Here is a 16148-nt window from a genome sequence, read left to right as displayed (position 1 = left end):
TGTGCTATAGAGCACTAATTTATGCTGACCGGGTAAGACGTGGATAATCTGGTAACCCAGGTTCTTTAACACACAAACTCAAAGAAGGATAACCACTGTATTTCTTGTGCATTTGGCGATTAGAAATGTTATTGTGTCATCATCCATCTCCAAATGTTTGGCCATTCATTTTGGATGCTGATGGTGGACGTGTCCATTCTGGTGTAGTTGCAGTACAGGGTGTATATGCTGTAAAGTGAGATTGGTAATAAGATGGGGCTGAGAAATATGCTTCAAAGATGCTCAAGTACTCATTTTATTATCTTACACCAACTGATTCCATTTGAATGAGGAATTGTATGTTGGTTTACAAACAGTTCTGTACTACATGTAGTCACACTACAATAGGAATATTCCCATTAATGACTGCAACTTACATTTGTTTACCAAATTGTTTCCAAGTCACAAGTTGCAATTTCCAGGTCCTAAAACTCTATAGTTGTCCTTCTTCTAGACCTGCTAGTAGCTCTGAATCATTGTCCCATAGATTCTGTGTGGGCTCGAGGAAGCTGAGTCTCTCTACAGTACCTCTCCAGAGTGAGGGCAGGCTCATATCTTTGATTTAGTTGGTCCAGGGGTGTAGGTCCAAACCAGTAAACAAAGGGATTGCAGACCAACAGGTGGAGGCTTCTCAGTCGCCTTGGTACGGTGCTGGGGAGACAGACGCAAGATTCTGTAAGTGCTACGGGCTTCAAACATTCTGCAAGTGTTACGTAATGAAAAATATGACATTTCCTTTTGTGTTGAAGAAAGCACAAATGATTAGTCCATGATGCCTAACAAAATCCCTCTGCACTGTCTAACAGTTAAACTGGTTCAACTCCCAGGGGAAAAAGTCATGGGCATAAAAACTCCCTTTAGCATTAAGCTGTTTATGTCCATTTTCCCTGCCCCTGTTTTGTTTGGAGGTCAGTGCTGGGTGTTTTGTTGACCATGTCCTTGTAAAATGTGGTATTTCTATTAAATGGAACTGGATAATATCAATAAACATGCATATAAAAGACAAAAGTAACCTCAAATATAAGTATAAACTTAAGAACAGACGGTCAATCGAAAGCCAAAGTGTGTGGCAATAAGTTTAGCGACGAGACCAAAGCGGGCTAAAACACCCATGTGTATTTGATCTCCTTAATTAATAAGGAAGCCATCTGACAGCGGTGCAACAACTGGTGAGCTATAGCGGCCATCTTGAAAGACACGGATAAACATAAAAAACTGTATTTATGTGGCATACAAACACACATACCAAAGCAACCACACGGAATAGCAGGGAGAACATGTGCATACTGTATTCACATGTATATGAATACAAAGATGAACAGAAAGAGCTAAGCAGATTAACTGGAGAATAATGCAGGACCCTAACGAGAAAGGAGCAAAGAAAGTCTTCCTTCAAAGTCAGCTTGAAGACTGAACCATAACAATGACCATCCCAACAAACACTGTCAGAGAATGCATTTCTCATATCTAGCCGCCTATACAGGCCACTTTCATTTCACATGGTATTAAGTAAGCGATTTAAAGGGTATGTAGCTTTCATTCACCCCCAAACGCAATTTCTAGAGGACAGTATTATTTGTGAATGTCACAGAAAATAACTTGTCAACGTGGGCTAGGTTGTAGGAACTCACTGTGCTGAATGTACCATGAATAATGCTTCCCTCAGAAGCATGGTAATGGTACATCTTGTGGACAGTTTAATGATATGTTCCGGGCTTTTTCCTGCATTGGGAATGAAGTGGGTATGAGCAGTGGTTTCAAATGGCAAAGGCCAAATGTGTGGCTACTGGTGAAGGGAGGCACAGCCACTGATGAGGCGTCTGACAACCGTCTTCAACATGGATCGGTGGAACTGGACGAATCAATGACACCACTTTCATCAAACTCTGTGGTTTGTGGGACTGCAGTAAGACAGCCATCACTTCTCCTTTGATAGCTAACTGCTGCATGGTTTCTCACAACCAGTTTGTTTTTGTTGAGCCTTGTCAAGAGCTATCTCATTTTTGTGCAACGTAGCAAGTTTAAGCCAAAATGAAAGGAAAGTATTTCAAAGGAAAGTTTTTGCACCAAAATAAATAAATGGAATTGTTTTTTTGTTGGAAAGTGAAACTTGTAATGTTACTTCTTCCACAAGAATTTGGCTTCTAATGTAGACTGTTATGAATAGATCAGTGTCTAGGAAATATATGAGACTATGGGATACAATGAGTTATGTATGAGACTATGGGATACAATGAGTTATGTATGAGACTATGGGAAACAATGAGACTATGGGATACAATGAGTTATGTATGAGACTATGGGATACAATGAGTTATGTATGAGACTATGGGAAACAATGAGTTATGTATGAGACTATGGGATACAAGGAGACTATGGGATACAATGAGTTATGTATGAGACTATGGGATACAAGGAGACTATGGGTTACAATGAGTTATGTATGAGACTATGGGTTACAATGAGTTATGTATGAGACTATGGGAAACAATGAGACTATGGGATACAATGAGTTATGAATGAGACTATGGGTTACAATGAGTTATGTATGAGACTATGGGATACAATGAGTTATGTATGAGACTATGGGAAACAATGAGACTATGGGATACAATGAGTTATGTATGAGACTATGGGATACAATGAGTTATGTATGAGACTATGGGAAACAATGAGTTATGTATGAGACTATGGGATACAAGGAGACTATGGGATACAATGAGTTATGTATGAGACTATGGGATACAATGAGTTATGTATGAGACTATGGGAAACAATGAGTTATGTATGAGACTATGGGAAACAAGGAGACTATGGGATACAATGAGACTATGGGATACAATGAGTTATGTATGAGACTATGGGATACAAGGAGACTATGGGTTACAATGAGTTATGTATGAGACTATGGGATACAATGAGTTATGTATGAGACTATGGGATACAAGGAGACTATGGGATACAATGAATTATGTATGAGACTATGGGATACAATGAGTTATGTATGAGACTATGGGATACAATGAGTTATGTATGAGACTATGGGATACAATGAGTTATGTATGAGACTATGGGAAACAATGAGTTATGTATGAGACTATGGGATACAAGGAGACTATGGGATACAATGAATTATGTATGAGACTATGGGATACAATGAGTTATGTATGAGACTATGGGATACAATGAGTTATGTATGAGACTATGGGATACAATGAGTTATGTATGAGACTATGGGAAACAATGAGTTATGTATGAGACTATGGGATACAAAGAGTTATGTATGAGACTATGGGATACAATGAGTTATGTATGAGACTATGGGATACAATGAGTTATGTATGAGACTATGGGATACAATGAGTTATGTATGAGACTATGGGATACAATGAGACTATGGGATACAATGAATTATGTATGAGACTATGGGATACAATGAATTATGTATGAGACTATGGGATACAATGAATTATGTATGAGACTATGGGATACAATGAGTTATGTATGAGACTATGGGATACAATGAGACTATGGGAAACAATGAGTTATGTATGAGACTATGGGATACAATGAGTTATGAATGAGACTATGGGATACAATGAGACTATGGGATACAATGAGACTATGGGATACAATTAATTATGTATGAGACTATGGGATACAATGAGTTATGTATGAGACTATGGGATACAATGAGTTATGTATGAGACTATGGGATACAATGAGACTATGGGAAACAATGAGTTATGTATGAGACTATGGGATACAATGAGTTATGAATGAGACTATGGGATACAATGAGACTATGGGATACAATGAGACTATGGGATACAATGAGTTATGTATGAGACTATAGGATTCAATGAGACTATGGGAAACAATGAGTTATGTATGAGACTATGGGATACAATGAGTTATGTATGAGACTATGGGATACAATGAAACTATGGGAAACAATGAGTTATGTATGAGACTATGGGATACAATGAGTTATGTATGAGACTATGGGATACAATGAGACTATGGGATACAATGAGTTATGTATGAGACTATGGGATACAAAAAGTTATGTATGAGACTATGGGATACAATGAGACTATGGGAAACAATGAGTTATGTATGAGACTATGGGATACAATGAGACTATGGGAAACAATGAGTTATGTATGAGACTATGGGATACAATGAGACTATGGGAAACAATGAGTTATGTATGAGACTATGGGATACAATGAGACTATGGGATACAATAAGTTATGTATGAGACTATGGGATACAATAAGTTATGTATGAGACTATGGGATACAATGAGACTATGGGAAACAATGAGTTATGTATGAGACTATGGGATACAATGAGACTATGGGAAACAATAAGTTATGTATGAGACTATGGGATACAATGAGACTATGGGATACAATAAGTTATGTATGAGACTATGGGATACAATGAGACTATGGGAAACAATGAGTTATGTATGAGACTATGGGATAATAACATCAAGTCTATGAAGAAGTTGCATATGATTATGTTCATGATTTCTGGTCAAAATTAAATTTTCATGTGTGTAGATAATAAAAAGAAGATACCTACTGTAATGGAGTGATTTGTCAGAGTTCAACGCTATTTGTTACAAAATGTATGAAATAACAGCTCTACATCCTCCTATTAGGTCCATAGTCCTGATGATAATCATGGGATACATCAAGCTACTATTTTATATACATGTTCAATATTAACTGATCTTGTAGAATAGTTACTGTATACCTTGAATGTAAAAAGAGAATTGTGGTAACCTAAGATGTGCTGTCCTATGACCCTCCCTTGTGATTCACTTACTTGGTAGTAGTTACTGCGTTTCATTCTGACAAATGTCCAGCATGGCATTCAATACTCTAATAAAACTCCAGGTGTTGTCCTATGTTCATATCAGATCGTCTTAAGCAGATCAGTTCAATTAGTACTTCTTTGCATGCAATATAAAACAGTAAGATTTTGCTTTGGAAAGATAATATTGAGTATGTATTGTATGGTTTGTATCTCGGCAGTCGGAGTGCATACCTGGTGTAGAATGATAAGAGTTAGATGATGTGAGGATGAGGGTCAGAGAGCAGGGGTCAGAGGTCATGGGAGATTGGCTGGGGCAGAAGAGGAGGGAGGGGGTGTTAGAGAGGTAGGTGACAGGGCTAGTGGGTAGCGGACATGGACCAGGCCCCCTCCATCCTCCACACCGAGAATGCATAGCTGAGTCTCTCGTGGGCTAGGTAGTTACAGCTGGCCAGCTTGGCATCCATCTCGTCGCTCTGCAGGACCTGGTAGAGGAAGTCAATGTAACGCGAGGCCAGCTTTAGGATCTGGATCTTGCTCAGCTTGTCTGAGGGGAGCGTGGGGATGATCTTACGCAGCGAGGCAAAGGCGTCGTTCAGGGACTGCGTCCTTTGGCGCTCCCGTACATTGGCGATCACCCGTTGGTGCTGAGGGTCCTCCAGGGGCTGGCCTGGGATGGGGAGAGGAGACAGGGAGGGCTGGGGACTCTTCTTAGGCCTCTTGGGTCCTGACGGGATCAGACAGGGGGGCCCTCCTGTCGTTGACTTGTTGTCCTCTGTTGGCGATGAAATGTTGTCTTTCCTCGTGACACTCTTGCGCCCGCCGGCCCCTGGTGTTACCAGCACCACAGGGTATTTGATTGGAGCACAGTCTGGCTCCTCCTCGCTGGACACCACCCCTCCCTCAGGGTATTCACCACAGCTTGACGGATCCTCTCTCATGGCAGTCTATCTACCTAACCCTGTTTCTACAGCTACACTGTTTCTATCCCACTCCTCTGTTCTCTCCTTAAGGCCCTCTTATGTGCTATGCCCCCTTTAGTTTCTCTCTTTTCTGGCAAGCCTGTATATAGAAGTACCCGAAGTGATCTGCCAGGTCTGCTAGCAAGAGAAAGCGAATGGAAAAATAATCAATTCTCAGTATTGGAAATCCATATGTTGCCTACATCTAGACATGACAGCAATCTAATACTACTATCTGCTCGCTACATTCAGAACAGCAGTTGCATCTAGTATCCTAGATCAATGTAAGACAGCAGCCAACCTGCATCTGGCTTTTTAAAGAAGAAAGAGGATGGAACTTGTAAGTCCCACCCATCTGTTCCACAGATTGGCTCAGCTGGGTTCTAAGGCAGAGCCAGGCCAAGCATAACAGGAAGAGAATGTGTTTGGTGATTGGTAAGGGTAAAGGGCTGAGGCGGAGACAAAGGCACGTGGGTTGACCAATCAGATGGGGATATTCTGGCGTTTTTTTTCCTCGTAGAAGTTGTCCAAGTTTATAGGTTCCAGATTTCTTTCAAAACAAGTCGTTCCCCTCCCCTCCCCCACACCCTTTTTCCCTTCTAAAGTCTCCACAACTCAACACCATCATCAATTCTTTGGGATTTTGGAACGTAGGAAATACTTGAAAGTCAAAAGAGAGAGGCTTCAAAAGTGCTTCCCTTTACCGTTTGAAATCAAGACAATACATGATATACTATAACTCCTCATCAGTGTGCCCAGTTTTCTTCGAATAATTAAAGATGTCAGTAGTTTTAGGTGGATAGATACTATGGTACTAGGTTATTGTTATCTTTCGTCTGTAGCCTACATAACTGAGTCATCTGCCCATACTCTGGATGAAGTATACAACAAATGCACAGTTTCACTGGATTCAGTTCCACAGTTTCATTCGTTTTGTAAATCAGAACAAGCATCAGCGACAGTGTTTTCAGATTGGTTTTATTTTACTGGAGTCTTGGCGCAGTCTTCTGAGCAGTAGGCTAAAGGGGAAACTGGCATACCAGAGTAGCAGTGAAGTCTAATAGCAAAATTAGCTCACGCAAAGGAAAGAATGAGAGGTTCTGAATCCAATGGGTGCCTCTGGGAACCTTTGTTTCATCCTCTGTGCCAGAACAAGAACACAGCCTTCAGTTCTACCACCATCAGTAGGTTCTCAAATATGGCACATATCCACAACAAAGAACAAAAACTATTGTTTGATTTTCAGTCCAAAACAGTTCAATGAACGCCCTCCAACTTAAAAGTGCACTTAATATACATCAGGAATATTGAATTGTGTCGCACTACAGATACAATGTTAAGACATTAAATCACTTGAGTGCATTTAGTATGAGGTTTGGGTTATTCTCTGAAGAAACTTCTTACAATACTTACAATAAACAAGGACCTACTACTGTCTTACCTATAAATACATCATTAACATGTCAGACTTCCACTGTCCAGCCCAGATGGGTGGTAAAGGCTGTGGATTTTAAATAATTCCATTGGTGTCATCAGAAAACGGACCTCCTGAATGTAACACACCCAACACTGGTCAATGTCTAAGCCTGGTATCAACAAACAACATTACCTTCAAAGGGTGTAGAGGCACAGCATCTGGACAATTGGGTGTCATTGTTAGGAGGCAGAATGCATTCATTATGTTGTGTGTACCATTCAGGAATGTAAAGGTCCATTTCAAATGTAGCTCTTTAAACAAATCAGCTTGTGTGTCCTTTCCGAAGTCATCAAGACGCCTGTGAATGATCAAACTATTTATAAATCACAATCCCATTGAACACCCTCACCGTACAAATAAATATCTCAGAGCTAATGGAATAATGGAAAATTGATACCAGGGTTGATATAAACACACATATACACAGCACATTTCTAGAGAGGGGCCAAGCGTGCTCACAATGGCCTGTGTTGTATGGAAGCCCCCCCCCCCCAGAGATAGCCTACGTCTGGAAAAGAGAAGAAATCTGACTTCTCCTGTTTGAACTGCACGCTCAAGCGAGGACTTAGCCTAAATATTTCCACTGAGAGAGAGACGGCAAAATATATTATCCCATGATGAGGTTATATACACACCCTGGCGCATATGCACACACACACATACACACCTACATGCCCTTACACACACACACACATGCACCACATGCATAGACAGACATGCATATATACACCAACATCCCAGTAACACAAACATTACTTCATCATTTAATATATAGATGTGATGACAGGACATGACTATACCTGATACCTTTATTCAATCAGAGAAACAGTGAATAATCTCCAGTTCAGATATAAAAGGAGAGGTGTTTAAGAACAGGCAGATGTCATCCTCTGGCTGGTTCTACCTCGCGTGTCACTATGTCATTGTCTCTGTAACATGGTGGAATGCCTGACAGGAAAAACAAGAAGGACCCACGCTCAGAGAAGAAAAAGGGAACGAACGAGGGAGAGAGGCAGGGAGAGAAAAGTCTCCCCAAACAGAACCAGATGGAGGGTGTAGGGCGCTCTTTGATCTCTACTCTGCCTGATTGATGTTGCACATTTCATTTCCTCGTCAGGGATGTGACATAATGTTTCGGCCACTATTTTCTCTTTTTTACTCTCTCTCTCTCTCTCTCTCTCTCTCTCTCTCTTCTTTGCAGTGGTCAACACACCAAACAATGAAAAGTCATCAAAACTGTGACCATCGAAACCAAAAATGCTGGAAAAGACAACTGGACTGGAAATAGTTCTGAACCCACCAGTTCTGCTAAATCTACTTGTAAATGGACTGAAGCAGCTCACAGCTAGCGTATCAGAGTAAGACACAGTGGAACTGCTGTGAGTGAGGGAGCATGTCTATATTATAGCATGGCTGACATCCGCAGGAATGTCTAATGCTTTAGCTGTGACCTCAGTCTACATCGAATTCAACAAAAGAAAAGTGTAAAACCCACTAAGATTTAATGATGGCTGCCAACACGCTGCTTTGATATCTCATTTCCTGACAACTCATTTTGCAGTCAGAGTCCTTATTTAATATACATTGTGGAAGGTGGTGAGTGAGATATGACTCAACATAGGGAGTTTTCAATTATTCTTGCAATATTTTGTGTGTGAAACGTTGGCAGCCTTGAAGCAAAATTCGATTGCACGTTCAATTACTGTTTTGTTTTCCACATGCCAGATACTTTTAAATAACACTCAGACCAATCCCAAAGAATAGAAGCTAACAAAGTGATGAATTGCACAAATTCCAACAGGGATACTAACCCCTCCCTCCTGTGACAGAGGCACTGTTCACCCCACTGCCCAAAGCTGTGGGACACCCCCACATCTGGCCTCCATTTCCTCCAGTAAAGAGACACTTCCTGTGGGCAGGCTTCGAGGGGGAAGGGGGCTGCACGTCTAAAGTTTGGGTATGCTGAGCGGGTGCAGCAGGGGCAGAGGTGATATAGATTGGACACAGGTCAGGGTCAGAGGGGTATCCACTAATGTTATGGTTAGAGCTGGAATGGGCACGGCTTGGATAACAGACAGTTGCAGTGAATAAGCTTTATTGTCTGTGTTTCTGAACTACTGAAATCTCATTGGCTCCTTAACATATCTAAAAGTTTCAAAATGACAGACAGTTAATTGGCTGCATTCTCGTGATACCTTAGGAAATGTAAATAGATGTTTGATAGAAGTAGGCCTAAAATGTAGTATTGTGTTAAGTGAACTACTGTATAGCAAACAGTATGTACAGTATCAGTATGTACAGGTAGTAGGAATAAAAGTGGTGTGTTCTTTATAATTGATGTTGCTTGAATATCTGTGGGATATGTTCCACATTTGAGGAACTTGAAGTTGGCTTTTGTAAAATCCCTCTTAATGTTAGAAAAAACATCTGTTTCTTTACTGTTCCAAGATGGGGGTTTAGAATCCACTTTTATGGATAAAGTTAATAAACCCCCAAAAATATGCAGGTCTTACTGATTCTTTCCAAGGATTTCTGACAAATCTCTTTCTCTCTCTCTCTCATTTTGGAGAAAGGGGTGCAATAAAATAAAGAAAGAAAGTGGTGCCACTTCAAAGCCCGGCTTAATACCAGGAGCTTGGTACCTGTGGAGCCACTTCAAAGCCCAGCTTAATACCAGGAGTTTGGTACCTGTGGTGCCACTTCAAAGCCCGGCTTAATACCAGGAGCTTGGTACCTGTGGTGCCACTCCAAAGCCCGGCTTAATACCAGGAGTTTGGTACCTGTGGTACCACTTCAAAGCCCGGCTTAATACCAGGAGTTTGGTACCTGTGGTGCCACTTCAAAGCCCGGCTTAATACCAGGAGTTTGGTACCTGTGGTGCCACTTCAAAGCCCGGCTTAATACCAGGAGCTTGGTACCTGTGGTGCCACTTCAAAGCCCGGCTTAATACCAGGAGCTTGGTACCTGTGGTGCCACTTCAAAGCCCGGCTTAATACCAGGAGTTTGGTACCTGTGGTGCCACTTCAAAGCCCGGCTTAATACCAGGAGCTTGGTACCTGTGGTGCCACTTCAAAGCCCGGCTTAATACCAGGAGCTTGGTACCTGTGGTGCCACTTCAAAGCCCGGCTTAATACCAGGAGCTTGGTACCTGTGGTGCCACTTCAAAGCCCAGCTTATTTCCAGGAGCTTGGTACCTGTGGGGCCACTTCAAAGCCCGGCTTAATACCAGGAGTTTGGTACCTGTGGTGCCATAGGAGTTTGAATATGCACTGTGAAATGGCACATGCCCTCGCAAATCAGGTTTTTCCTTTGTTCTTACAGTAAACTACTCAATTACAACTGCCATTATAGCGCCGCACTATTCTCTTCAAACCACTGTAGCATAGTCAAAGTCAAGTCCCGGTCCAGATATCCAGCAGAGGACGCCAACGTCCCTCTAACAGTGGATTAGGAGTGGATGGGTGGATGGATAGTGATCCTGGAATGTATTTTTAATACTCTCCTTGACATACTGTCAACATCCAAGATACAATGCATGAAAACTAGTCTGTTTATTGTTTAGTGTTGTTGTTTTAGTATATGAATATACTAAAAAAGATAGGCCTAATGTTTCATTTGTTTCATCAGTCTGTTTGTTGTTTGTTATCTAGGCCATATGTTTTTTGTAATGATGTATGTCATTTTTCACCAGGAGGGCCACCAGGAGGGCCAACTGACAAGCCCCTGTATGTAATGTGCATATGACAAATAAACAAACTTGAACTTGCTGGACGTTTGACCTTTTTTTACTTCCCTGTTTAGTCTTGAACCCTGCACTGAATTTGAGGTTTGCTTATTTTTAGCATGCTAAATTAACAAACAAAAAATAGAGACCTCTTCTTATCGACCTCAATTAAACCTTGTAACCTCTGTACAAACATAAAACAAAACACATTTTTTTTAGAGTGAGGTGTTTACAGTAAACACAGTACGATGGTACACGTGTTTATACAGTATGTAGAATACTGAGTTCCCCCATCTCACATTGCTGTTTCCTCAATGTGACGGAGGGGTTTCAATCATTGTGACTGAGTTATATATTTTTTAAAGACTTTTGGTTATTGGATTCAGAACATATTTTAATAACAATGTGTACTGGCAGCTTACTGTCAAGGACTGCCCCTATGGCAGGAATCTTGGCACAATAACCTCTCGGAATGTTGCTCAGCACACATTTCAACTTTGCTTTACCAGCAAATATCAAAGCTTACTTCCTTGACTTGCTCTCATTCCCTCTGTCTCTTCAGTGTGTGTAGAGTCCAGTGTGGAGAATTAAAGTGAATAAGGAAGGACCATGCCTCTGTCTAAACCAAAGGAGCTGTTAGAACATGAGCTCAGCTGCCCTATCTGCCTGCAGCTCTACACGGATCCCGTGTATCTGCCCTGTGGCCATAACTACTGCCTGGCCTGCATTCAGAAGGCTACAGATGTCAGCGGTGGAGAGAAGAGCCTGCCTCAATGCCCTGAGTGCAGAGAAGAGTACGGCGGTACAGAGACACTGCAAAGGAACTTCAAGCTCTGCGGCATCATAGAAGGCTACAGGGCCGTTGCGCCAGCAGACCACCTGAAGAGAGAGCCGCTGAAGGTGCGCTGTGACCACTGCCTGGACTTAGAGACACTGGCCATCAAGACCTGCCTAAAGTGTGAGGTGTCCCTGTGTGCCAGGCACCTGCAGTACCACACTGAGAGGGAGTCCTTCAGGACCCATGACTTGGTGGAGCCCCAGACTGAGCTGGGCCAGAGAGATTGTGCCATCCACGGACGCCTGCTGGAGTACTTCTGCGCCAGCGACATGACCTCTCTCTGCGCCAACTGTTTCATTGAGGGCACCCACCAGAATCATGATGTCCTGACGTTCGAGGCAGCCGAGGAGGAAATGAGGCGGGCCCTGGAGATTCAGAGCAAGGCGGTGGCCAACAGGCTGCAGCTGACCGAGACCCTGCTAAAGAGGGCTGCTGAGGACCAGGGCACCTCTGAGGCTGTGGGAGACAAGCTGCTGTCCAAGTCTGTGGATTTGATGGACAGCATGGCTGGCCTGGTGAGCAGGTACAAGGACAGGATGAGCCTGCTGCTGGAAAAGGAGAGAGGCCTTCAGAGGGAGAGCTGGCAGAGTGGCCTGGGGCTTCTAGAAGAACAGCAGCAGCAGCTGATAGAGGTCCACCAGCGCACCACTGAGGTCCTCACAGAGACAGAGAAGTGTCTGTTCATCAATAGGTTCCTGCTAATTGAGCCCCAGCTCAGGGAGGTCGTGACGAGTACCGTGGCCAGAGTGCCCAACAAGGTCCCTCTGAACCCCAAGCGGCTCCAGGCCAGCCTGAGGATGGAGGACTTCAGGGCAGAGATGGCTCGGCTCCTCCAGTCTCTCCACGTCCTGATAAACCCTCTGGAGCTGACCTTTAACCCCAGCACAGCCCACACCAGCCTGCTGCTCTCCAAAGACCTGCAGACAGTCAAATACAGTGGTACCAAGCAGGCGTATGCTGATAACCCAGAGAGGTTCAGTACCGCACCCCAGGTCCTGTGCTCCCAGGGCTTCACCAGTGGGGAGCACATCTGGGTGGTGGAGGTGGGCGACCAGAGCATGTGGTCAGTGGGCTTGTGCTACAAGAGCGTGCCCAGGAGGGGTGACCACAGCCGGCTGGGGCATAACCCGTCCTCTTGGCGTTTGCAGTGGAAGAACAAGAAGCTGACGGCGTGCCATGCCTCCTCAAACGTGGCGCTGGAGGAGCTGGCCAATCAGCCACTGAGGGTGGAGGTGGCTCTGGACTATGAGCGGGGAACACTGATCTTCCACAGCACCAAGGACCACCGGAAACATCTGCACACGTTCAGGGCTGTGTTCAGAGAGGCTGTGTACCCTGCGTTCAGCATCCTCTCCACCAGAGAACAGTCCTGGATCACGCTACAGAGTGGAGTGTAACCCTCCCTCAGCCTCCCACTTAGTCCACCTGGGCTGGAAATGCATTTGCTTCTGACTAACCAAAGAAATACCTTACTTATTATTATGATTATTACGGATAAATACATGGGTAGAATGGGTAAATCTAAATCTCCGTTTGAAAACATCTATGCATATTCAAAAATGTGTTCCATGCTAGTCCTTTAGTTGGTCCTTTTTGTTGCACAGTACATCATCAGTCATTGTCAGTATAGATGTATCTTGTTATTCACAATGAAAGGAATGCCAGCTTCTGATTGAGTTTGGTGCATGGCTAAATTCAATAAATAGCCATATCTATGTGGTGTTATGCTATTTAGTTGTTTTAGAGCTGATATAGTGCAAAAATAATGTGCCATAGTACATGTGAATATCAGCTACTTTATTTTCAAATTTGACAGTTGTTGACAACATGTCAAGAAATGTGTGCGTTGTAATTTTATTTGAAAATCAGTCCACTTTGGAATCATAATTAACAGAATAAACAGTTATATTGCTATTGTGCTTTGCTGATTTGTTGTCTTTGATTCAAGGCTTGTATTGCTGAATCTGCACAGTCCTTCGTTTGTTGTCAAAATTCCATGTATTTACATCCTACATGCACACACACTTGTGCATTGGCCCAGCAACCTACTATCAGGAGCTAATACTATGAAAGATTTAACCTGTATAAATAAAAATGAGCAACAGGATGTAGGTCCACAGTTCATTTTAGTTTAAGGCAATGTTCTGTTGTAACCAGACACCACAGATAATTTTTGGCAAAAGCTCTAAAACTATGCAAATGGTATTCTCCATCACTAAATACATTTTTATTGATGTAGTGGTATTGTGTTCAAATTATTGTTGATGTACTGTCTATTTAAGCAGATTATATTTGTGTACCTGTTTTTCAAATCATTACTGTAAGTCAAATAAATCCCAGTGTGTGCTTATTTAATGAAAATAATGTATGTCTCGGAGCCTCCTTTGGCTTTTGAAATGGTCAGTCTCATCATGTGGGCGTTAGGAAACACATTTGAAGATATTTACATACACAGCCCTGATTGGTTGATAGGATGGTCTAAATAGTTTGACAGTTGTTTCAAAAACTGTGCTCCCATAGGAGCCTATTTTCTTTATTTAACTAGGCAAGTCAGTTAAAGAACAAACTTTTATTTACAATGGTGGCCTAGGAACAGTGGGTTAACTGCCTTGTTCAGGGGCAGAACGACAGATTTTTACCTTGTCAGCTCGGGGATTCGATCTACTGGCCCAACGCTCTAATCTCTAGGATACCTGCCGCCTAGCTACTGTCTATTTAGATAACATTCCACTCCTTGAACTGTGTCATATGCGAAAGTTGTTTAGCATGACAAGGAGTGGCAAGAAGGGGAATGATAGCGAAGCAGACTGCTACCCAGACTACTCCCATAGTGCCTCTTCAAGAACAATAGATGAACCTTGACAATCTGGTTTAAAAAGACATTTCTCACACTAACTTTCTAACTTTAATATATGACTTAATGCAGTCAAAAAATAATCTTTAGCAAAGGGACAGGTGATTGATTGTGCTAATGCGGCCACAATGTAGGGAACCTACCACGATAAAATATGATTTGTTTTTAATCTATGGTTGACGAAATGTCCACATCCTCACTAATGATTTCCGAGAAGTAGAGCAGACATTCTCCTTATGATGGAGTAGCGATGACACGCGATATGACATTGCTTCTCTCTTCCCAACCAACCTGTTTATCCAGCCGTTCTTCTTCGTTGATATCATGGCGGTCTGCAAACAAAGGTTTCAGGTGCACGTCGTCACCTACTGTGCGGGAATGTACAATCAATCATGATCTGTCCAATTCTGTACTACCATTAAAAACATTTAAAAATAAATCCCTATTAACTTATACCTCACACTCCCCCTAAAAATGGGTGCTTTACTCAACACACATCTCTTACAGTGGGCCTCGCATTCCTTGACATCCTTTTCCATAGATTCCCAGTGAAACCGCTGTCTCGTGAGCCACAATGTGCACTGCTGACCCTGATGATCAGCATCCTCATGAACTCCCTTCAACACAAGGCCTCTCAAAGACACAGGTATGACATACTGGAATATGTTCTTCTTACTGACTGGGTGTTCTGAGACACGATACAGAATCCCTAACCTTGTGGTGAGTTTTCCCCACTGTCTTAGAGTATGAAGTGTTTCTTTAGCTTCAAGGACTCTCTGCTAGATGGGCGCCAGCCTCTATCTACAAAGAACATGACTATGCTGATGACAGGATCCAGCGACGGGTTATCATACAGCTCCTTGTGCGTAAGGACAGGTCAAGGGCTCTGACCCATGGACATCAACTTCTCAAGATGCTGCACATGTGAAACAGCCCTCACTGTGACACCATCATCCCATCGGCGGTGGGCATGGAGGACAGCAGACACCTCTTCACAGGAAACCAACCCACTGACATCGTCTCCAGCTCTACGCAACTCACTCCCAGGAGCCATAGATGTTCTACAGCCTCGGGCTGCTCACAGGAGAGGTGGAACATGTCTTGAACATCATCCATTCGAAGACCTGGCTTCCTCCGGCATGACATCATGTGGAATTGTTGTCAGTCGGTGCAGAACTTTGGAGCGGACAAATGGCTCTCTGCTTAAAGCATCAGCAACGCCATTCTTGGGCCCTGGTATGTACTGGATATCAAAATCTAAGGGTGCCAGCTATGCAACCCATCTCTGCTCGCATGCATCAAGTCTCGGCTTTGTAAGAATATATTTGAGTGGATTGTTGTCGGTCCACACAGTAAACTTATGCCCTCGCAGCCAATGGCTGAATTTATCATGAATGGCCCATTTCATGGCTAGAAATTCCAGCCAG

At 42.8% G+C, this 16148-nt stretch overlaps 2 protein-coding genes across 2 annotated transcripts; one reads left to right on the top strand and one right to left on the bottom strand.

Moving 5' to 3' along the window:
• Positions 1 to 271: 271 nt before the first annotated feature.
• Positions 272 to 6111, bottom strand: LOC135528186 (twist-related protein 2-like). Its single transcript, XM_064957090.1, has 2 exons — positions 5101 to 6111; positions 272 to 690 (listed from the first exon to the last, which is right to left on the bottom strand). The coding sequence occupies exon 1, from the start codon at positions 5805 to 5807 to the stop codon at positions 5226 to 5228; it is 582 nt and encodes a 193-aa protein (XP_064813162.1). The 5' UTR covers positions 5808 to 6111; the 3' UTR covers positions 272 to 690; positions 5101 to 5225.
• Positions 6112 to 11541: 5430 nt separating this feature from the next.
• LOC135528183 (E3 ubiquitin/ISG15 ligase TRIM25-like) lies at positions 11542 to 13781 on the top strand. Its single transcript, XM_064957083.1, has one exon. It carries the CDS (start codon positions 11639 to 11641, stop codon positions 13262 to 13264), a length of 1626 nt encoding a protein of 541 aa, XP_064813155.1. The 5' UTR covers positions 11542 to 11638; the 3' UTR covers positions 13265 to 13781.
• Positions 13782 to 16148: the final 2367 nt, after the last annotated feature.

Source organism: Oncorhynchus masou, chromosome 33, assembly GCF_036934945.1.
Source record: "Oncorhynchus masou masou isolate Uvic2021 chromosome 33, UVic_Omas_1.1, whole genome shotgun sequence".
Lineage (NCBI taxonomy): Eukaryota > Metazoa > Chordata > Actinopteri > Salmoniformes > Salmonidae > Oncorhynchus > Oncorhynchus masou.
This window is presented reverse-complemented; position numbering and strand designations above follow the sequence as displayed.